Genomic DNA, 23,752 nt, shown 5'->3' on the forward strand with positions numbered 1-23,752 from the left:
TGAGTGTCTTATCCTGCACTCCTGCCCTCATTTGCTGGCCTACTGCAGCCTGTGGCCAGGAGCTACATCCTCCCTTCCCCCCATGACAGCCCTGCGGGGTGAGATGAGCACTGGTATACCAATGGCTGTGATTTCCTCCTACAACTGTGAGTGGCCTCACCTGCCCCTGTGCCCCCACCCTTCCTGAAGCAGAGGTCCAATCCCCGCGATGGGGGAAGACAGGTCTCATGGCCATCTTGCTGGAATCCAGGGCCAGTCTTGCCTCCTGTGTCCCTACTGCCCTTCTGGGTTTTTATTGTTATGGTGGCCACCTCTCCCAGCACCCTGTGGTCGAATCTGCTTGTGATTCTGCCACCCAGGGCATCAGGGCTCCTCCCACCTGCTCCCTATCTATAGTTAGTCTTCATGTCACCAACGTCTTACCCCAGAACTGAAAGAGGGGTGGCCATGGTCTGGCCAAGGCAAGCACTGCCCTGTCCAGCAACAAGTCAGAGGTGGGCATCCCACCAGATGCCCTAACCTTCTCCAGGCCTTTCTACTGACACCAAGTGCAAACATGGGGGGATGCTAACCCCTCAGAAAGACAAACACAAAGAGAAAAGTGAAAACTTTTATTTGGAGAATTTGCTGACAGGGACACGGGTCAGAAGAACACAGGAAGAAGTAAAAATAAAACTAACAAATAAAAATGGTCTTCAATAAAATACAGAGCCAATCACTCCCTTGAGGAAGAGAGCTCTGGCTTGTTTTTAAGAAAGCACATCACTGTGTGCCACCAGGTGGCCCGGGGGCCCAGGCCTATGTACATGGGTGGGGGTTGACAAGATAGCACCTTTGTTCTTGGGGTTTGCGAGGGCATGAGGAGAACAAGACACTATTTCTGTTCTCTGGAGATGATGGCCAACGTCCATGTGCTGCCCTGAGCTCTCAGGACAAGGCTGTGGAGACAAGGGTCAGGCACTAAGTGACGAGACCTTCATCAAAAGGGTTTAAGAAATCCTCAAGAGCCTGGCTTTCCAAAAATCCTTGACTTTTGGACTTTGACTTTATGTTCCATACAGTTAATGAGGGGAGTAGGGGTGTCAGTGCACAACTGACACCCCAGAGAAATGAAGTTTTGGGGGTTCTGGAGGCTGGAGCCTACGGAGGTTCAGGATGTTAACCTGGGGTGGTGAGATGGGGTTCAGGTGTGCAGGGAGAGGGGCAGGACCCCATGACCAAGATGCAGACACCGGGTCACATGGTGGCTTTTTAAGCTTCTCCTTAAAAAAAAAAAATTTAGCTAATCTGGTCAGTCAGGAAGATTTATGTCACATATTTACTTTGTTTCCATTTAGGGGAAGCTGGCTAGCCCTGGGCCATCTTCCTGGACACTGTCTGGTAGAAGACACCCCGCAACAGGGACTGGTAGCTGGGCACGCGGAACAGGTGCCGCTCGCCAAAGGCCACGTCATACTCGGCCCTCTTGCCTGTGACCAGGACGCGGATATGTGGCTCATTCACCTGGTGGCCCACGACCACCACGAAGACCTCAATGCCCGCCTGCTGGGCCTCCTGCACGGCCTTCTCAATGGTCTCCTCTGTGGCCCCCTGCGAGTTGCCGTCAGAGAAGAGCAGCAGCCTCTTCTTGGTGGCGCCTGACGAGGCCTCGCGGTAGAAGCGGGTCACGTATCTGAGGGCGTCGTTGACGTCGGTGGCGGCGTTGAAGAAGTCCATGCTGTCCACAGTGCTGGCCAGCACGGTGTAGTTCTGCAGGAACTGCAGGGCTGGGCGTCCCGGCTGCTGCTGCCTGGTGCCACTGTATTGTACCACTGCCACGCGCACATCCTGGGCGGTGTCTGCCCGGCCGGCTGTCAGGAAGCGCTCGGCCAGCCTCTTGGCAAAGCGCTTGGTGGTCTCAAAGTTGTGACTGCCCACGCTGGCAGAGCCATCCAGCAGGATAGTGATGTCAGCCGGGGAGGAGAACGTGACTGCAGGGGGAGGGAGCAGGGCGGTTGTTAGCAAATGGCAGAGCCCATAACCCCCCAACATAACCGGGGGACCAGGCCAGAGGCACCAAGCCTGGGAGAGCCAGACCCCATCGGACTGACGACTGACATTATCTCCAGACCTTCATTACCGGGCGCCCCCCACCAGTGCCCTGTCCACACCCCAGATACTCACTTGGGCAGGTATAATCTGGACATTTCTTGTCTGTAAGAGAAAAATCCCATGTACCATGAACCCAGAGACAATACAGTCCACTGTTCCACCTGTCACCCCCAAATGAGATAACATAAGCACGTCCACATGGAAGGTGCGCGGTAGCCATGCAAACAAGTGGCTCCCCAGAATGCCTGCCCAACCCTCTCCCTGGCCCACTCCACCCCACCAGGAAGAGGGGTCCCCTTCTTCCAGGGTAGATCTTTGAGGTGATGGAATGGTGCCCACACATTATTTTGTAACCCTCACACCAAGCCAGCAAGGGGTGAGGCAGAGTCTTGACCCATTCTGAGAATAGGAAACCAAGGCTCAGAGGGGAGAAAGGATGGACTGCAAGTCAGACATCATGTGACATGCTGTCCCTGTGCTAGGCTCTCCCTGGGAGATGCTGGCCGTGTGCCCATTGTTGGGGGAGAGGGCCCAACTCTGACCCCAGCAGCTCTCTCTGGCTGTCCACCAGCTGCCTGCACTGTCACCCTGCTTCCTGCAGAGCAAGGTGGGAGCAGCCCTGCAGCTGGCTGCCCCCACGCCCACCTATGCAGATCTGGGTGGTGATGTTCTTCAGGAAGGCATCCTCCAGCAGCTCTGCATAGTTCTCCTTGACCAGCGAGATGCCTGGCCGGCCCGGGGTTGCTAGGCCTTGGCAGGAAATGTCGTTGAGTTGGTCAGAGCCCGCGACGAAGCCAAACACATCCTTGATGCCCACGGAGACCACCTGTGGGAGGGACAGCATCAGCCAGTCCTGGTGGAGAGGGCACTCTCCACACGTTAGGCTGCGAATGTGGCAGTGTGTGGCAGCGTGAGGCACTGATGTGGGTCCCACCTGGATATCAGGACCACAAAGCACAGTGAGTGGGGTGGTGTCCCTCTGGGTGTCTGAGCGGCCGTCTGTGATGACCAGGGCGATCCGGTTGTTCTGGGTGGGTGGCAAAAGCCGGTTCCGGGTGTACTGCAGGGCCTCACCCGTGAATGTGCCGCCTGCCATCCACTGCAGCTTCTTAATGGCTCTGCAGGGCCAGAGCACTATCAGCGCGGGGCCAGGGCCCAGGTCAGGTACAAAGTCACCACTGGGGTGAGGGGTAGGGCCTGGGCCTACTGTGGGGGTTGGGTGGGTTCTTGGAGTTGCACATACAGCTGGCCAAGCATGTCACACTCACTCCTTGAGTTCCTGGGCATTCCTGATGTTGGGGTCCCTCATGTCCACGTGCTCCTGCATCTGGTTGTGGCTATACTGTACCACGCCCGCGTGTGACTGCCCGGGCTCAAACTGCAAGTGGACGGGCACTGAGGTCAGGAGTGGCACCAGTTGCCCCTCCGCCCTCCATCTGTCACAGGCCAGATCAGGCAGCAACTCTAATAGGCTAGTGGGTTGGGATTTTGGCTTTTGAGAAACACAGCACGCTGTCTCCCAGGCCTCCCAGGACCCGGTCACTCTCCAGCTTGTGTCAGGACAGATCCCCACCACCCGGCAACCACTTTCCCCGGAGCGTGAAGGCCAGAGAGGGGCACACCTTGACCAGCTCATCCCGGCTCAGCCGGTCAATGATCTTGATGATGAAGTCCTTGGCAATCTCGAAGTTCTGCAGCCCGATGCTCTCGGAGCTGTCCAGCACGAAGAGGATGTCGATGGGGCCGCACTTACACTCTGTAGGGGCAGGGGCAGGGGCAGGGGCAGCTGCTGCTCTGCAGCATGCTCGAGGAGGAGGGGGCACAGTCCCACCACCCGCGGGCCAGTCTACCTCAGAGCTAAAACCACAGGAGCTAGCCAGTGACACTCACCACAGCAAGCTGGGAAAGAGGAAGAAGATGAGATTAGGTGACATCGAGACCCCAAGTCCTATGTAAACCCTACAGCTAGCTCCCTGGGCTTCCCTCACCAGGGTTCCTAGCCACCTTTCAGTGGGAAGGGAAGGGAGGCCAGTTGTGGGGTTAAGAGTGGTCCAGCCCACAGGGATGTTCTCACTGGTGGGACACCCTCCCACACTTGCTTCCCCCTCCCTCAGGCACTGACAGCAGAACATACTCTCTCTAATTAAGGTAGCTATTCAAAGATGGTGACACTCACAACACATTTTCATGATGATGTCCAAGATCTCGCATTCCTGAGAAAGGAAGACACTGTGTGAGGGGCTGAGTGGCCAATCACCCAGCTGGGCTGCTCTGGGTGCTGGGGGTGAGGCTGGCCTTTCGAGGCATCCTCCCCTGGGACCACAGCCCGGCTGACAGAGGGTAGAGCTTCTCATGTCCTAGGGTGTGCCTTGCTCAGTAAACAAAGGCTTCTGCACAGGCACCGATTATGGTCACTGACATGTGGCTACCACGTGCCCTTTAAGTTCTTATGTGTTCCCCTGTGGCTGTCATGTCTCTCCATGGCTGTCACATGTCCCTCCAGTGGCCTTCACAAGTCCCCTTGTTGTTGTCATGGGTTCCCATCCCCACGGGACCCTTGGCCAGAGTGGTTGGTCCCTGAGTATGTTCACAGGCACCCTACTTACATCAGGTCCTGGTGGTCCCGTGTGTCCTGGGGGTCCCTGTCAGAGAAAAGATGGGAGAAGGGTTGGAGGGTCTTCCCTGAAGCCCCACTCGCCAGATTCCCAAGCTGCAGGTCTGATAGGAGCTCTCAGCAAGCCCCCCTCTGCCCTTATGACCCCACCTTCCATTAGGAGCCCCTGAATGCCAGGGACAGTGGAGGCTTCTGCATATTAAAGGGCTGGCGGAGAACCAGTAATGGCATCTACTCTACAACCACTGTCCCTTTCCTGGTGGCCAGAGGTGTGCTGGCCGGGGCCCAGTGAGCAGCCCACCTATGCTCACAGCAGGGAAAGCGTCCTGTTCATTCAGACAGCACTTCCTTTACGGGCAGGGGCCCCAGGCCTAGGTGCCAAGACCTCACCTGGGCCCCTGCCCTGGGCTTGGCAGTGCTTCTGTCACTGTCACCTGGTGACAGACCCCCTCTGCACCCCATTCAGCACTCCAATGTACCCCTTAAAACCCTCCATTCCCTCTGATCCCACCTGTCAAAGTCCCAACCTCCCCAGGCCTTCCCCAGAGGCCTGCTACCCAGATTCCCACCCTCCCTTACCCAGCCCCTCTCCACCCACTGCAGCCGCAGAGTCCCAGGTGTGCCCACCCTGCCCCCACCCCCCTGAGCCAGCCATGCCTCCACTCACCTGGGGGCCTTCGGGGCCCCGGTGCCCCTTCGCACCTTTGGCACCACGGGGTGAAACGTCGTTGTTCTAGAGGAAATAGCATGTGTCACAGACACAGCAACTGGTCCCTCCCAGTCCCCTCTCTCAGGATTTTATAACATGTGGGGGGAGTGGGGAGGTGGCTTCACTCACATCCTCTCCAGGGTCTCCAGCTTCTCCCTCATCCCCCTTGAGGCCGGGGTAGCCTTTAGTGCCCTGCAGGTGATGGGGGGGGGGCACACGGTTAGCTGGGTGCAGAGTCCCAGCGCAGGCATATGTGCTGGGCGGGGACCCAACCCAGTGTGAGCTGGGCAGCAGCTGGCCCACGCCTCCTGCGAACTCAGCTGAGCTCCTCAAGTGGAAAGGACTCGTCTACTGGGGGCATCCTGGCCGCTCTTTTCCTTCCCCAAATTTCTATCTTAAATCAGCTTTACTAAGCTACAGTTTATAAGTATTTCATTTCATTTTTAAGAAGAAATTTTAAAAGAAGAAAGACAAAGGAGATATTGTTTGCCCCACCCCCAGTACACATTTCCTGGGGGAGAAACAGGCAGAGAGCAGCCAGAAGTTTAGGGGAGGCTGGGATATGGCCCTGCTCCCATGCACGCTGAGGGAGGTGTCAGTCAGCAGGTGCACAGTGGAGACATCCACAGACAGAGATGCGTGTTAGGTGGAGGCCTTGCCAAAGAGCTTAGCCCAAGGATGCATGTGTTTGCAGTGTGTGTACATGTGAAAGTGTTTGCACAAGTGAGAATACTTGCATGTGTGTGCATGTATGTTTTTGCACGTACATGTGCATATACCAGTAGCCTGGCAATGGGCGTGTACTCACATTTATCCCAGGTGGGCCCCTGCTGCCTGGATAGCCCTGCAGGAGAAGGCAAGAGAAGGCAGGATAATCACACCGGGCTTTGACACAGGGCCCCCATGGACAATCCCAGCTACCAATTCCTGGGTACAATCCACCAGCCCAAGTGTGTCCAGCTGGCTAAAGGGGGCAGTGGGTGTGGGTTGGGGGCACTCACAGGGAAGCCAGGGAAGCCTTCAGTGCCATTTCCAGGGGGGCCATCTTCACCCTGAGGGAGCAGACAGTGTCTTGTCACAGTGGTAATGTCTCTAGACAGCGTGGGCACAGGAGTGGCACTTTTGTGTCCCTCAGCTTGGATGGCCTCTCCCAGCCTGGACTGCCCCGGGGGCCCATGCCCACCTCTCTCCAGATCTTGGAGCAGGCAGGCAGGTAAAGTGTCCACGTGTTCAGTGATCACAGTGACCGTAGTGACTGTAGTATCCATAGATACTGACAGGACGGTCACCTGCGGAGGACGCTCCCTGTCCGATGACTGTGACCAGGACCCTCAGTTAGACCCCATGAATCTGGGGCTTGAACCCAGAGTTTCCTAGGGTCTCAGGCAACCAGGTGCCAGCCTCTCCAGGACCCTGTGCCCTCAGGCCTGCCACTCACCCTTTCGCCCATCAGTCCGGGGTCTCCTGAGGGTCCTGCAGGCCCCGGGGCGCCTCTGGTACCCTAAGGAGAAGAGGAATGGGTTTGGGAAGAGGAAGTGGGCACAGGAGGAACAAGGGAGGCAGGCTCTGAGGCACAAGGTCTCAAAGAGGAGAAGGGGAGCGAGGAGGAAATAAAGCAGCTGCTGGGCAGTGACTAAGAGGATTCTAACCCCATGGTCCCGGGGCCAGTGCAGATGAAGCAGAACAGGACCCCGTGGGGCTCAGAGTCCAGCCTCCAGCATGACCACCAAAGGGAGCCTGGGACATGACCGGAAATGGATAAGGACCCCCAGGGAATGAGAACAGCCTGTGAGCCCAACAAGGGCGTTTAGAGAAATAAACAGAACCAAACACAGGTGTGGCTTTCTAAGCACATGTCAACAATATCTTGAAAAATTGTTAGGGTTTCAGGAAAATGCTCATAATGAAAAAACAACAAATCTTGTAAAGGCAGATTTGTAAGGCATAACACGCAAAGGAAGAAAAAGAAATTGGAAGGAGATAAGCCAAAATGTTCATATTCTTCATTTCTGGGTGGTATTATTTTAGATTTCAATTCTTTTTAATTTTTTTCTGCATTTTCCAAATGTTCTGAAAGTCACATAACTAAAACGAAATGAAACACTTCTATGGGCCAGTGGCTCTCCCAGGGAAGTTCTAGGTGGAAGGGAGGGAGTCTGGCGTCAGGGTTGGCCCCTTTTAGGGCCGACAGGGAGGGCTACTCACCTCAAGCCCTGGAGGCCCTTCGTCTCCTCGGTATCCTTTAGGTCCAACGGGGCCAGCATCGCCCTGCAAAGAGATGGACATGCCCCACTGGACCCTCTCTCTGCCCTACACCAGCCCTCCTGTCTTGACTTGCTGGCCGGCTTCACCTACGCCCTCCCTGGAGGCATATCAACTGTCCTTCTGGGCCAGGGTCTTGGTCCCCAGCCAGGCCAGAGAAGGAAGGACAAGTGTACATTCTTCACTGAGATGCTGGCCCCTGTGCCCCACCAGCTGTGACCCTGCACCCAGAAGCCTGTCCACTGGGCCTTGTTGTTAGGTTGGTATTTCCAGACAGGTCCTCCTGGGACGATGTCCTCTGATAACTACGTATAACCTCCCATCGTCCAGCCTGTTCCATCAACTAGCCGGCGACCAGGAGGCTGCTGCTGTATTGCCGCCCTGGCCACAGCCACACAGGGTCCAGCTGCAGTCCATGGTCCTGGCCCTGGTACTCTCACATAACTCAGGTAGTCTCAGCATCGGACACTTTGCATATTGACCACGAGGACCAGCAGTCCCCCAACTTGGGGCTCACAGTCTACAATGGAACATGAAAATTGAGGGAGGCAGGAAAGGGGATGGAAACAGAGGCCCTCTGTGCCCCAGGCCAGGCCTGTGGGAGGCCTCGTCCGATAGTGCTTCCAGGACCCCACTAGCATACCCTGAGAAGCCCTCCCCAAAGACAGCGGAAGACCAAACAAGCTCTGGGCAGAATTTCTGCTGTGCTGCTTCAGCAGGCGGTCTGCTGGGCGGGTGCCTCCTGGAACCCAGTCCGCCGGCCCCACCATGCCTGGTGGGCAGCACTGACCTCCACAAAGGCTGGAGGGGTGGTGCCCAGTGAAGGGTGGGGAGGAGGGCATGAGGCTGGCACCCTTTTCTCCACTGTCTGCATTTCTCAACTGCTTTTTCTTGAGATTTGAAAAAAATAAATTTCCCAGAAAGTTCCAAAGGGACACTCTGGTGTGGGAGCTGACTGCCTATTCGGTCTGGAGTTGTGGGGGTGGTGACAGGATCAGGAAAAAGCGGAAGTCCTAGAGGTAGAAACAGCGTTGAGGCCCAGAAGTTGAGCATCCAGAGTGGATGGACCCGGTTCCAAAGGTGCCTACACCTCTTCCCAGCCCCCCAGATAGAACACCACCACCTCAGCTAGGAGCGCACGCTGGAGGCAGACTGTCCCCAGTGGGGTCACAGGCTGGAGGGGCACAGGGCCTCCTCCCAGAGGAAGCAGTCACCCAGCATCACCAGGTGTCCTGGTGTGGGCTCCCCTCCCTTACACTCTGTCAAGTTCCCATTTCACAGTGACTGTCAATTACGCTGGCACCTGGGGACATATGACACGCAGGTGCCAGAGGGATGCGGCAGTGTGACCCCCAGTGATGGGTCCCACATCCAGTGTTCCATGCTCTCAGTGTGGTGAATGACTTCCTGCATGGTGCCTGGGCTGCAGGGACCACAGCTGGCCAGTCCTGGCAGCACAGACCCCACAGTGGGCACAGGGACGCTGTCCTCGGTTCCTGTCTGGCAGAGGTTGGCAGCATCACAGGCAGCAGCCCCAACCCAGCCTGAGCGTCAAACCTACTGTGAAGCCACAGTAATGACAATGTTGGAACTGGGGCAGAAACAGGGAGACGTGGGACGTGTTACAGCAGCTACAGAAAGACACATAGATAAGGCATGAAAAGAGGATGAAAGTGCATTTTAATCCCTGGGAAACATGGTGTAAGTGAGAAATTGTGTTGTAACAACAGGCTTGTTATTCACAGAAAGTCAAGCCGGGTCCCATCTCACTTATAACCATATTGTATACAGGGGTGGGCAAAAATAGGTTGACAATTATAATATGAATAATACAATAATCAGTAAATAATAATAATAGAATAAACTCTTTCACATACTCACAATTGTACACTACTTTTGCCTACTCCAATGAACCAAAGATACCAGCAAAAAATACAGTAAGAGGAGTAAACATATGAGGAGTCAATCCTGCCAAGGAGCAGGACATCCTACACAACAAAATATCATAAATCTGAAAAATGTCTGCAGGCTCATCATATCAATGTGGGACAGAGACACCAGTGGGGAATGAACAGCCTCATGAACAGCCAGGTATAGTGACACCCGGATCTATGCTCAACATTTCCCACAGAGGACACAGTTTTCACCTGAAAAACTGAAATGCTCTCAAAGTCTGATAATATCTCATGTTGGAAAAGGCATGAGTACAATCTCTAGTACACTTTTGCAGATAACATAAGCTGAAGCTAGACAGACAGACCAGTAAAATTACTTGGCAATTATCTCTCTCTCACACACACACATCATCTGGCCAAGAAATTCTATTTCTAAGAATTTATGTTCTGGATGTAGCCTTGGACATATTTCAAGATGGATGGAAGATAGTGAATGGATGGATAGATGAATGAATGGGTAGAGGGATATATGGATAGATGGTAGATAGATGGATGAATAAATGATAGATAAATGATTAGATATATAGACAGACAGATAGATAATGGATGGATGGATGGGCAGACAGACAGAGACAAAGGAGCTGCAAAGTGACAGACAGATGTTGATATTTATTACAGTATTTTTCTGTAAAGCCAAATACTGAGGACAATCTACATGCATGTTGAGAGGAGACTAGAAAGGCACATTCAGTGGGTTTCCACAGTGGGAAACTGAGAAGGCCTGGGCAGGACTCCACCCTTCGTGACTCCTCCCCCAACCCAGCCCACTGGCAGGATCAGAGCCTGGGTTTCCTCAGGGTCCCACTCTCCTCCCCTCCCCAAGCATGGCTCTGGTAGGCAGCACATTCAGGAATTCTGGAACCTTCTATTCACTGCACATCCAAATTGACTTCCAGCCAGGATCTCATACCTGGGCTCCAAAAGCTGAGCAAGTCCCCTTACCCTCCACCCCACCCCTCATGTATCCTGGGAGCTTTGATGCCCTTATTTCAATGTGAGACACCACCGTCCAGGGCTCCATCCTCAGGGAGTCAGCCTTACCAGGCAAGGGGGTGGGTTGTGCCCACAGCCCCTGGGATGCCTCACTCCCCTTCTGCTGCCAGCCTTCTTACCTCCCTTCCTTTTGCAAATTAGCTTCCACCCCCCTAGCTTCTGGCCCCAACCAAACCACGGCATCCCTCCCCACCCACTCTTGAGGGCAGAGATTGCAGGCACAGTGGAAATCTGCCCATTCAGCTCTGTGTCCTGCCAAGTGCCCACCAGATGACAAAGGGGTCCCTCTGTGAGTGCGGGGCATCTGGGGGACACAGGGTCTAAGCCTGCCCTTATCAATTCCCACTTTGCTACCCCAGCTGCCCCCAGCCTTCTGCATCTGGCTCCAGATACCCACACCCCAATATTTCCCAGGTCACACCCCCTGCGAGAGTCCTCCCACAGCTTCCTGAGCTGTTGGGGGCCTGGTTCAAACATGGACACCTCTTCAGATAGCCAGGTTTCCTACCGGGTCTCCGGGGACGCCAACAGGGCCTTCTCGTCCCTGGTCACCTGGGGGTCCAGCTTCACCCTGGGGAGGAATAAGCTGGTGAGTTGGAGACCCAGAAGGGCGAGGAAAGAGCTGGAAGAGCCGCTGTCCACCATGTGCTCAGGCCCCATACTTCGTTCTCACAGTTTTTTACGTTTTTACCCCAAGGTTACTACGTACACAGAAGTTGAGTGACTTATGTGGTTTCAGGAGGCTGAGCAGGGAGGCCAGCAGCTACTCCTAAGGTCCAAGGCTACTTACTCTCTATGCGGACTCTTTTCCCGGAGGCTCACTAACAGGGTTGGGAGCTGGGGCCCATCCCGGGTGCTCTGACCTCTCCGTGGGCCAGCATGCTACCTAGCCGTATGGCCTGGCCTTCAGTCCCACTTCTTGATCTTACTCCATAGGGCGGGTTTGGAGAGGGTCAAAATCCAATTACCTCTGCTTTGATGTCCCTCCCAACCCCTGCATGGGACCTCGGGGTAAACTCGTTCTCCCCATTGGGACACCTGAATATGCACCCGCCCATCAGAGCCTCACATGGTCTTGTTCTGGGGTTGAGCTGCAGCATTGCCCAGGTCAGCAGGGGGCAGAGGGCTCGGCTGCATCTGGCCTTTCCCCCCAACTCTGGAGCTATGGGGTGGGGTCCATCTCCCCACAAACCAGGCACACAGTCTGCCTGGTGTCTCTGCTTTCTGGGTCCAGAAAAACCTTGCTACTGAACTGTGGGGCCAGAGAAAGCTCAGCTTGGCCACTGGGCCATTCAAACCACAGGGCAGCAGCCATGGGGCAACCACCAGCCTCGCAGCCACAGGTCTGTGCAGTCGCAGTGTCCCTGTGTTCCTGCTCTTGAAGGTTTAACCAGAGAAAGTTATTCCAAAGAAGATGGCCCTGTCCGCAGAAACATTCACAGGGTTGTAGGGGAGATGGGAGGTTGCAGGTATCTTTAAAAGGCCCAGGTGTGTGGTGGAGGGGGCTAAGGAAACGGGACCACATGGAACGCTGTAGAGCCGTGATGGACAAGGAGCCAGACCAGAAGACACAGAGCTGAGAACACAGAATGTGCTGTTGTGAGGGAAACGCGCGTGCACAGGACAAAACCTCAGAGAGCACACCCCTGCATCTGGCCATTTCCTCTGAGAGCTGGTCCTGGGGATGAAGGGACAGATGCTGTGCTGTGCTGTGCTCACTGCCTCAGTGGGGCCTGGCTCCCAGCCTGCCCTCTGATCCTGGGCCCAGAGCACAGCTCAGAGGTCTGGGCGGGGCTGGCTACAGGAGCAGCTGCACTTCCCGCACTGGGGGTGTGGGTGGGGTGGGTACTGTCTTTGTTTAGGGAAACAGAAATCTAGGGGCCTAAGGGGCTTGGTGGCATATGTCCTGTGATTCTGACAGGCTGACCTTTGCCTGACCTCAGTCTGTCCCCCCCAAAGAGGTGACGTCCCAGCTGAATGAACCGTGTGACTCACCGGGTCTCCTCTAGGGCCCCGCACGCCTGGGGTCCCTCTTTGTCCTCTTTCCCCAGGGCCACCCTGTGTGGAGAGAAGCAGAAGGAGGTGAGGCCTCAGCCCCTGACTCCACGATGCAGGCAGGACTCAAGGGCTGGGTGCAGGACTGGCTCCCACCCCAGCAAGCCCCGTCTGGCCATGTAGCCATGTCTGGCACTAAACAGTGAGGCTGAGAGCCCAGAGTGCCACCCTGCCAGACTCACCCTTTCCCCAGGGGTGCCATCAGGTCCCGCGTTGCCCTGGGGTGGAGAGGAATGAACAGAAGCATTAGTTTAGGACAGAACTCAGCCCTAGTTTCAGGAACGAGGAGCAGGAGGCTGAACGTGGCTGCTTACCTCGTCACCGGCCTCACCCTTCTCTCCTGGCGGACCGGGGTCTCCAGGTTCTCCCTGGGGAGAACAAGTGTGCACTCATTCATCTCTGTTCTGGCCAGTACCGGGACTTCCTGGCAGCCCTTCCCAGGGCCTGGGCCCCACCAGGCTGTGGTGGAAGGAGGGGACAGGGTAGCCTCTCCGTGCCTGCTCACCTCATCTCCGGAGGGCCCTGTGCTCCCTGGCCTCCCAGGCTCCCCATCAGCTCCAGGATCACCCTGGAAAGATCAGAAGGGTCAGCCCTGCCTGTCCTGTCCTGGGGGAGGGGCAGAGACCCTGTGCCAGCCCTCTTCACCCAGACTTCAGGCTGCTGCCCCCGGCCAACTCTATGATCCTCGAATGTTTAAGGTTCCCACCACCCATATCTCTGCACCACTCCCATGTGGTTGCTTCGCCTTGCTGCCTGCTCCTTGCAGGGACAACCCCAGTTCTCATTAGTGAGGCCCAGTTTCCAGCGAGCTCGGCTCTAGGCCTACTCAGGAATGCACGAGCTGGAAGGTGATAACCGAAAACGCATTCCTGGAAACCCATGCAGTTAGGGCGCATGGGCAGACGACACTACTTCTCTGTCTCTCCTAGCACTTCCTGCTGCCTTGGGAAATCCCAACAAAATACCAGGAACAAAAAACTCAGCTTCAAGCCCAAACTGTTAAATCTGAGAGCTTCACTTTCCTGCCCACTTGCCACCAGCACTGCCTGTTCTTAAGCTTTGGTTTCTTCATGAGAAGATAGATGCTGGGATGCGACATGGAGCTGCAGGCTGTGTGGACATTCCACAGGCGCTGTGGGCCACCTGCCCCGCTGCAGAGGCTGGAGGGTCCAAGACTCAGAGACACAGGGTGCAGGGAACGTTCCTGTCCTCTGGGCAAACGTGCCTGCCATCAGCTGTGATGTTTAACCAATAATCTTTGTTTTCTGCCATTCTTGCCCCCCAGTTCCCCTGCCTGCCCACAGAGCAAAGTGGCAACCAATGACCCTCCTGGGGCCATGGGCCTGGCCTGCAAACTTTGTGGTCACTCAGTACGCAATAAAGTCCTAGCGTCAGTCCCCAGGGGGTTCAGGGCACTAACCTTTCCTCCCTTTGGTCCAAATGCACCTGCATCGCCCTTGGGCCCTGGGGGTCCTTGAATGCCCTGGTGAGAAGACGGCAAAGGTCAGTCCACAGTCTTAACCAAGCAGCCATCAGGTCGCATATCTGTACATAGCAAAGCCCTCTGGTGACTTTGTAATGTTACAAGGGACCTAACTAATTATAACCTCCTTTGCATTGTAAACTACCCAGGATTAGCATATATGTGTGATCTATAATGAAACCAGACTCCTTAGCCTTGGCATTTTATTGTTTTTGTCCATTTTAGGGAAGTTATTACACAGGCTCAACAGTCTGCAAAAATGCAGGCGTTAGGGGGCCTGCAACTGACTGTTAAGAAATTTGGGCCACACAGCCAAGACTGGTCTAAAGATAACCTTCACTTCTTTAATCCCACTTAGCTAGGTGCCTGTATCCCGCTCTTCTCCCCCCAACCCCACCTTTGCCTAAAATGTGGTTTCAGCCTTTAAAAGTGAACTGCTAAGCTTATTCGGGGCTGCATGATTTGAGTCTGTATTGAGCTCCATGCAAGCTGCAGGTAATAAACTCTTCAAATTTTTCCTGTATCTCCTCGTGTCTCTTTGGAACTTGCACTTTACAACAGTAAAAGCATCAGTAGAAGAGTTTGAGCTAATGTTCACACCTGAGAATTTACAATCTTAAAGTATTGGTGAGAGAAAGCAACTTACAGCGAATCCAGGTAAGCCTTTGCAGCCTGGCAAGCCAGGGTACCCCGTCTCTCCCTGGAAGGAGGAAGGCAGATTTGGTGGTCAAGTCTTTTGGCTATTGCTCATCCAACCCCCTCCCAGAAAAGCCCCACTCTAGAAGATACTCTGAGCTTGGCCAGGTGGCTTGGGGTCCATTGGGACCTCAGGCTTTGCAGGGAAAATGCTTTTCCCACTTCCTCTGAATTGCCCGAGAGTGCTCACCTGAGGTTCCTGTCTGCTCATGTCTGGAAAGGTACTTGGTTTTGCCCACCGTCCCTTCCCTGAACTGGGTTCCCTGGCCACCAGCCCTTCCCCGCGCCGGAAGTTACCTTCATGCCGTCCACACCATCAATGCCACGCTTGCCCTTCTCACCCTGTGAGGTGCAAAGGCCAAAGGATCAGGTGAAGGTCAGACAGTACCCACCCATGGGGCAGAACACATGTCCCCACTGCCATACTCACCTTGTAGCCCTTGGGTCCCCTGGAGCCCTGAAGAGACAAAAAGGGAGGGTGAGGGGGTGAACTCCCCTGCCTCCACCGTCATGAGGAAAGTTCCCCAGAAATTGGCTGTGTTCTCCCAGGGAGGCGGAGGAGGGCAGTAAGGAGGGATTGGCCTCCCAGGTCCCATGGTGGGGGGCACCAGTCAACCCCCAGCCAGCTTGCTGAGGCCTGGCCACACTGGGGACAAGCAATGTTGTGCTTGTCTAGATGAGGAGGGCTGCTCTGGACCCAGAGGGACATGTCCCACTGTTGTGTCTTACTCACCTTCTCCCCTCGGCCTCCCTTTTCTCCCTACACGGCAACAGAGGAGGAAAAGGGGGCTGTTACTGGTGTCCCAGGGCCCAATGCCCTGGGATAGCGCTGATGTGCTTTGGCTCAGCCCCAGGAAAGGCCACTGTGGAGAAGGAGGGGAGACATACCTTCATTCCTTGGTAGCCGACAGGTCCTAGGTCCCCAGGTCTTCCCTGAAACATGAAGGAGGGTGTGTATTAGTCCCCCTTGGGGGCAGGTGCAGCCCCCATCCATCTGCCTTATTTCCCACTCCACTCCGGCCTGGTCAGCCAGAGAGACTGGGCTGGCTGGCTGCCCACTGGCACCACTGGCCCTGGGTACCCTGCTGGCTGGCATCTGAGGCAACAGGCCTGCTGTGAAGGCCCCACCTCTACCCCTGGGGTCCCCTCCAGAGAGCTCCAGAGAGAGGGAAGGGGAGGAGGAGGGGGAGGTCAAGGGCCCCCAGGAGGAGCTAGGTGAGGGTGTGGGAGATTGGCTATGGCTGGGGCAGAGGTTGTGGGACTTTTCTGGCCCAGCCCCCTGCTTGCCACACTGAGCACAAGCTGTGTGTGAGTGGAGGCCTGAGGGATGGGTGGGGGAGGGGCGTCCACCGGGTGGGGGGTGTTGGATGGAATGTCTGTGCAGTGCACCCTCTGGGCCTGGCTGCCAATGGGGGCTATGTCCTCTGAGGACCAGGACCACGACACTCAGAAGCCAACTATCCTTCTGGAAGTTTCTGCAGCCTGGTCCTCCAGCCTCAGGCTTCTCAGTGCTCCCACTCTCAGGATCAGGCACTGGCACTCACGGGGTCTCCGGCTTCTCCTTTCTCTCCTGGGAGACCCGGCTTCCCTCGTTCTCCCTAGAATACAAAGCAGATCGAGGTTAGGGGGCAGATTCTCATGTATTTCTGCAAAGTTGGTGAAAGGAACCCCTATTTCCTTGTGTGGTTTTCAGGTACTTTCCCCATCATCCATGGTCCCACTTGGGATCTGCAAGGTCAGTTCCATGTGTCCCCTCCATCACGCCCCATGGGGTTGTGGGGCCGCCTTGGAGGCTGGAAAGAGGTCCCTGATTCTTCTCTTCCATCCTATCCCCCATTCTTGCTGCTGTGCTGGGATCCCAGGTGGGCAGCATAGGCACAAAGGCCCCCCATGGAGAGGCTGGATCAGCTCTAGTGGTCAGTAGCCACATGGATACATGCCACTGAAGCTGACATTTTTTAAGAGAAGCCAGAAATCTGGAAATTCCTGAGTAATGTCCCAATTTGTAAATACTAGCAACAAGTCTTGATTTCCCAAATCCCCCTGGACAGGCCATACCTCACGCTAGCCCTGGGCCACCCCATTGGCCTTGGAGTCTCTGTGCCTGCACTCTCTCTCCATGGCAGGGGTACCTGCTCAGCTAGGGATGCCTTCATTGTCCCCTCATCCAACCCAGTGGCAGGTGCATGGTGAGTGCTCAGGACAGCTGAGTGGGCCCCACTGTGTCCCTAACCCCTGGGGCGTTAGCCTGCAGGGACATTTTTCCTATGCTTACTTGACACCTCTCTCCCTCCTCGATGTAAGCAAGGGTAGGGTACAGCCGCTCACCTCATACCCTGGGTCACCCCGTGGTCCGGGCGGTCCTCTGGCGGGCTGCAAGGAAGAGGGAAGAGTTATCCCAAGGCTCCAACCCAAGAGGCCCCAGGGTAGGTGACAGGCCCACACTTACCTGGCACTCAAAGGAGCAGCACTGCAGGAGAAGGGAAAGAGTGACACGTCAGAAAGCCAAAGCACAGCTGCCATGCCACAGCTGTCTGCGGGTGCCCAGAGCGCTTGGCTTGGGTGCCGGTGGAGAAAGGGGCCAGTGGTGACACCCTGGGCAGTGGGAGAAGGTACGGGTGGGGGAGAGGGGCTCTTACCACTTGTTCCACATTATTTTTCTGAAAACAAAATGAAAAAGTCAAGTTAATTTACATTTCCTGCCACAGGATTTCCTGACTTCCGGGTATAGTAGGGTGGTGGTGCAGTGACCACTCACAATCATGTCGGTGATGGTGTCGATGGTCTGGCTGATGACCTCCTCCGCATCACGGTTCTGCCCCCAGTCGGCTGCCGTGAAGTTGCGCCGGTATGTGTGGTCTGTGGCGATGATGCTCAGACGTGGCTCCTGGGGTGGACACAGCAAGAACAAAGGTGACGGCAGGAAAAAGTCTGGGGTATGGATCCCTCCCCTTGCCTGCTCCTCCCCACACCTCCTGCACTGTGGCACCTGCATCTCTGCACAGGCTGTGCCCTGTGCCTCCTCCCCAGCCACAGGCCCAGGAAGGGGCTCCTACCAGGTGGTCAGGCGTGATGGCCACTGAGAAGACTTTGATGCCCAAGTGCTTGGCCTCGTTCACAGCATCCTCCAGGCCCCCACATGGCTCCTTGTAGCCCTCCAGGGGGTGCCCATCGGTTACCACAATCAGGTACTTGTTCTCCTTCAGATGGGAGCCCCTGCAAGAGGGTGGGCAACCATGAGACCTGGCCTGGATCCCTCAGGCCTCCTCTGACCCAGACAGCATGGGAGCCACCCCAGAGGGAGACCCAGACCCAAGCATTGCTCTGCAAAGTGGGATACTGAACAATGCTTCTCTTTGTTGAACTCGCTATAAAGTGGGATCATAAAAATGTGCATGAAACAGAAATCAGAGTTTTATAGGGTCACATTTCCCTAAAAGACTATTTTGGAAAATGCACATACAGCTAGGAGAGAGGCACAGGTCTTCACCTACTCTGAGGTGTCCTGACATAGAGCCTCACCTCAGACAGCAGGAGGGGATGGCTGAAGATATGCCCACCAGCGAGTGGGGGGCACTGGGGTTGTGGCTAGGCTGAGGCACAGCTAGGAACCAACTCTCTTTCTGGACATGGTGGCTGGGGGCTGCTCACCACTCTAAAGATTCCAAGTAATGTGCAGAGCCAGCATTGGGGACATAGATACTCTAACAGGAATCCCTTCCCTCTGTGTGACCTTCTCTGTCCCTGTCTGTTACATGCTTTTCTGTCTCTGCTCTCTGTGTCTGTCTCTCTAACTGCAGATATCACCTCTGCTTGGTCAAAGGTGGCAGTGATGGGGGCATTTCAGGCCCCTCCTGCTTTCACTGGTTGAGAAGACAATGGACAGCTCCAGGAAGGGATGAAGGAATTCAGGGTGACCTTTGGTGGCCTTGAGGCGGGCTGGGCAGTAGTCACTAGCATGATCCCCTTGGCCACTAGGACTGGTCCTGGAAAATCTTGGGCACCAAAGCTTAGTTTGCCAGTGGGCACCCCCTGGGACATGGCGAGTTTCAGTGTAGTGACCATGCATGGATCACGAAGGTGGAGGCCCTCCATGGACACGGGCCTGGGTAGCTCCCCAGAGGCAAGAGACTTGCTGGGTACTGAGGCCAAGCGCTGGCCCACAGAAAGAGCCACCACGTGTGCATGGGCCTGTGGGTAGGGGGGTGCTCACCCAATGAGCAGCTCCTCCAGCCCCTTCTTAATGGCACAGTCCGTGTAGGTGCCCTTGCCAAAGTACTTGACCGCGTCCACGCTGGCTTTCAGGGCGTCGCGGCCGCTGGGCATGCGCGTGAGCCCGCGGATGATCTCCACCTCATCGCTGTAGTGCAGCGCGCCTGCGTTCCACACCAGGTCGCGGTCGCAGCGGTAGTACCTGGGGGCGCGGCAGGTGAGTGGTGCGCCTCCCAGGCCCCAGCCTGTGTCCACCTGGCAGCCCTGGCAGCCCTCCCACTCCCTGGGTGCTGTCCACCCAGCGCGAGATGTCCCTGTTTCACAGGTAGAAGATCGTCAGACTCCATCCCACCCCAAAGGGAGGAGCCGGCCAGCCATGGGCTGGGCTTCACATGCGGCCCTAAGACGCCTGGACCGTGGCCTGGTCACCATGCCTGGGAAGGCCAGCAGGAAAAGGAGGCACCAGCTCCAGCCAGTGAACGATCACTACCTGTCCTCCAGGGATTACAGATGAGGAGCTGTGTGCGCCTGGCGGTGGGCAGGGCCATGGGGGATGACTCCTTAGTGGGTGGTAGTGGTCAGGGTGATGGGGCAGACCCCTCAATGGGGAGAGCTCAGGGGGGTGTGGGTTATGGGGGCTGGGCAAGGCCAGTTCTAAGCAGGACACTGGTGAAGGGTCCCTCTCTGCAGTGCACTTGGACCCTAAGGCTCTCAGTTTTGCTCTGCCCAGGCTTGGGTATGGCCTGCCGTACAGCCTATTCAGCAGATGGAGTGACTGAGGCTCCTGTGACCATGTTAACAGTAGCAATCTCAAGAGACACCTATTCCAGGTCACAGGTAGGGAAACTGAGGCACCAGAGACTGAGTAAGGGGCCAAAGGCACATAGAGGGGGATGCTGGCCCACATTGCTGCCCCAGCACCCCTCCTATACAGACCCCAGCATCCTTTGGCCCCATGAACCTGGGCATTTGGGGTAAGTGAGGGGTTTCAGGTATCATAACACCCTGCATTGGGCAGCCATATCCTCTCTCCCTGCAGCCCCTTTTGGTTGGGGGAGATTCAAGGCCCTGGTCAGTAGATCAGTAGGTCAGTAGGGACGGGGTGGATTAGGGATAGGGCCCTGCAAAGGCCGGGGGCGGGGAAGGAGTTGATTTCTGATCTGTGTACAACCTCCCCCCCCTTCCACCATGGGCATGCCCTGGTCTTGGCCACATCCATTGCTCAGGGCTCTTCCACCCCACCCTCCCAGTGCTGTGGACTCATCACACAGATGAATGAGCGAGTGGGTGAATGAATGAAGTGTGCCATGCCCAAACCCAGAACCAAGCTGGCACCTTTCCAGGCCCCTGGGTATGGTTTGCAACACTGGGTATGTTGGGACATTGAGTCCAGACACAGGCTCTGACGGGCCATGTAGGCAGCAGTTAGTGTTCAGGTGGTCGGCAAGGTCAAGGTCTCAGACCGACTTTCTAAACCTGTTCAGTTTGGGCTGGAAGGCATTTCTTCATATGTGTTTGGGGTGACAAACACATTGTACCTTGGGCCAATCCTACTGACCAGGGCTGTCAACCCCACTCCATCTCAAACCTTTCTTTGGCCCATCGGAACCACTGTGGACATTGGGACTCGAGTGGCCAGGCCAACACTTCCCTTCTGAGATAGGGAATTTGAGGCTGGGGTCTGCCTGCTGGGCTGCGGCTGGCATGGCACCAGGCCAGCCTGTGCCCAGGGTCCACTGGCCTTTCCTCTGAGAGGCTCATTGGATTGCCAGGGAGAGGTCAAGGTGTGCCCTCCTACCTGTCTTTCAAGTTGTCGATGAAGCGCTTGGTGAAGGACTTGACCTTGTCCACTAGGGCCCCATAGGGCTTCAGCCTCAAGGCCACACTCTCAGAGGTGTCCAGAACAAAGAAGAGGTCCACGGGACAGTCTGGGCCGGGGACAGAAGACCTGCGGCTCGTGCGCTGTGCCACTTTTACCCGCTTCCCCTTCTGACTCCTCTGACCCCATCAGCCACCTCCCAGGACAGACACTGCCACGGCACCAGGCAGCCCTGGTCAAGAAAAACTAGCACCCATTGATGGGGGTGGGGGGGTGACTGTGAAAGCCCCTCTTCAGTCCTAAGAATCCTGCCAGACCTCCAGGAAGGCAGGGAGCCCTGCCCTAGACAACTAAGACTACTTTCTCACTAAGTTTCCAAGCTGGATTTAAAACAACCAGGCGGCACGAGTTTCAGAAAAAGGTGTGTGGGAACAGGTAATTGTTTCTGGACTGACTGCCCGGCAAGGAATCAAATGGAATTAACTGAGGTTGAAAAAAAACCGCACTCAATGGTCAGGACAGGAGCTCACGGAGCGGAGCAAGTGAGGCTGATACCCGAATGACGGTCAGTCTCCTCATTGGGGCCCTCCTGACTCGCCTGTGGTGACCAGAGCCCCCAGGCCCTGCTGGAGGAGCCAGTGGGAACTGAACCCTGAGCTGATAAATTTAAAGCACCCTTGCAAAGCTCCCCATCTATAGCTCTTGTGTCCAGGGAAGAGGCCAGGGTCCCGCCCAGGTCTGGGTGCCTCTGGTCCCAGGCCCTGTCTCTCGTGGCAGCAAAAAGCACAGTCAGAGATGCAGCAAATCCACTCACCTTGGAAGGCAATGGCCCTCTCAGCCACCGAGAGGTCCTGTGCAGTGGCCCAGCAGGCCTGCAGCAGCAGGGGAAGCAGAGTGTGGGCCAACCTCATGTCACCAGCCTGCGTGTCACCATCAAGCGAGGACAGGGGTCAGGGTGGGCTGACAATGAAGACCAGAGAGAGAAATTGTCTGTGCTCTGCTGCAGTTAGTGGAGGGAGGGAAGGAGGGGCAGAGGGAGGAGGAGCGGGTGGAGGAGGAGGAGGCTGGGCGGGCCCAGGGTTGCAGTGGAGGCCCGGTCCCCTCCAGCTCAGGCGTGAGTCACTCTGAAAGGAAAAGTCTCTGGACTCTGCAGCGGCTTTGAGCCCAGGACAAAGCTAAAGGATCCTTGCTAAAGGATTTACCGTTCATGGGGACTGTGCTTCTTGTGCACAGGAGAACAAAAATGCAGTTGAGTTTAAGATGTCTGAAAAAGAACTGTAACCCCAAGTATATTTCAAAAAGCTTGCGGCATTTTTTGGTTGTTTCCAATCTAGACACCTTCTTCTGGAATTGGTCTGCCTGTGCCCCAACCCTGTACTAACTACTTCCTATAAACACGCTGCTGTTGGTTTCAGTGTTTCAAATTCATTGCTTTGTCATATTTCTGAGTTATTTTTCAAGTATGTATTTCTTCACTTGAGTCAAATATATATTTGGAAAAGACATTTCATTTTTACCATGAGAAAACAAAGTTAACAAATACATATATTTGAAGCCCTGCATGGGTGAGTTCTTGATGTGGTCAGACCCACTTCTTATGCCAGAGAAGGTTCCAGAAGATCTTGACTAGAGATGGAGCTCTTGACACTTGTCTAAAATCAGCCTAGGCCCTGGCTGCTTGGCTCAGTGGTAGAACGTCGGCCCGGTGTGTAGAAGTCCTGGGTTCAATTCCCAGCCAGGGAAGACAGGAGAAGCACCCTTTTGCTTCTCCACCCTTCCCCCTCTCCTTTCTCTCTATCTCTCTCTTCCCCTCCTGCAGCCAAGGCTCCATTGGAACAAAGTTGGCCGGGGCACTGAGGATGGCTCCCATGGTCTCTGGCTCAGGCGCTAGAATGGCTCTGGTGGCAACTGAGTAACGCTCTAGGTGGGCAGAGCATTGCCCCCTAGTGGGCATGCCAGGTGGATCCTGGTTGGGAGCATGCGGGAGTCTCTGCCTCCCTGCTTCTCACTTCAGAAAAATACAAAAAATAAATAAATAAGTAAAATCAGTCTAAATGGTTTATAGTTTTAAAACATACCAGAGTTGTCTATCATAAAGAAACGTTTGAGAGCGTTGGCCTGGCGTGCGGGGGACCCGGGTTCGATTCCCGGCCAGGGCACATAGGAGAAGTGCCCATTTGCTTCTCCACACCCCCTCCTTCCTCTCTGTCTCTCTCTTCCCCTCCCGCAGCCGAGGCTCCATTGGAGCAAAGATGACCCGGGCGCTGGAGATGGCTCCTTGGCGCTAGAGTGGCTCTGGTCGCTGTGGAGCGACGCCCCGGAGGGGCAGAGCATCGCCCCCTGGTGGGCAGAGCGTCGCCCCTGGTGGGCGTGCCGGGTGGATCCTGGTCGGGCGCATGCGGGAGTCTGTCTGACTGTCTCTCCCCATTTTCAGCTTCGGAAAAAATACAAAAAAAAAAAAAAAAAAAAAAAAGTTTGAGAAAAACTTCAGAAATCATACTTCTCAATGATTGTTCTAGGATTTCTTCCAACATTTCCTTCATTTCCCTCCCACCTACTTTAGGGGATTTTTATAAACTAATCGTATGGATAATCTGGCCTGCCACTGATTTCATCCAGATTGTGATGTAGGCATTTCTCCCTGTGCCCTGGGGTTTGGTGCTGTGGTCTCCAGCTTATGGGCATCCAGTTCAGATCCGCACACAGGGCTGTGACCTGCTCACTCGGCCTCTCCAAGTCTGAGCTGTTTTGTCCTCAAAGAGAAGCAACTCTACTATCTTTGCAGGTCTGGGAGAAGAGTATGTTGTGTAAAAGACTAAAATAGTAGAGACCTAGCCAGGCCATGCATGACTCCGAGATGGCA

The 23,752-nt window shown here is 55.4% G+C and overlaps 1 protein-coding gene across 1 annotated transcript; it reads right to left on the bottom strand.

Annotated features, from left to right (window-relative positions):
• Window positions 1-596: 596 nt before the first annotated feature.
• Window positions 597-21,906, bottom strand: COL6A1 (collagen type VI alpha 1 chain). Its single transcript, XM_066259152.1, has 35 exons — window positions 21,704-21,906; window positions 20,869-20,998; window positions 19,072-19,272; window positions 17,915-18,074; window positions 17,617-17,745; window positions 17,498-17,518; window positions 17,308-17,328; window positions 17,187-17,231; window positions 16,403-16,456; window positions 15,747-15,791; window positions 15,592-15,618; window positions 15,289-15,315; window positions 15,156-15,200; window positions 14,809-14,862; window positions 14,100-14,162; window positions 13,185-13,247; window positions 12,994-13,047; window positions 12,862-12,897; window positions 12,620-12,682; window positions 11,133-11,195; window positions 7,620-7,682; window positions 6,853-6,915; window positions 6,416-6,466; window positions 6,223-6,258; window positions 5,544-5,606; window positions 5,373-5,438; window positions 4,698-4,733; window positions 4,268-4,304; window positions 3,982-3,990; window positions 3,714-3,847; window positions 3,360-3,469; window positions 3,026-3,209; window positions 2,737-2,917; window positions 2,164-2,193; window positions 597-1,970 (listed from the first exon to the last, which is right to left on the bottom strand). The coding sequence occupies exons 1-35, from the start codon at window positions 21,798-21,800 to the stop codon at window positions 1,348-1,350; spliced, it is 3,084 nt and encodes a 1,027-aa protein (XP_066115249.1). The 5' UTR covers window positions 21,801-21,906; the 3' UTR covers window positions 597-1,347.
• Window positions 21,907-23,752: the final 1,846 nt, after the last annotated feature.

This window comes from Saccopteryx bilineata, chromosome 2, assembly GCF_036850765.1.
Source record: "Saccopteryx bilineata isolate mSacBil1 chromosome 2, mSacBil1_pri_phased_curated, whole genome shotgun sequence".
Taxonomy (NCBI): Eukaryota; Metazoa; Chordata; class Mammalia; order Chiroptera; family Emballonuridae; genus Saccopteryx; species Saccopteryx bilineata.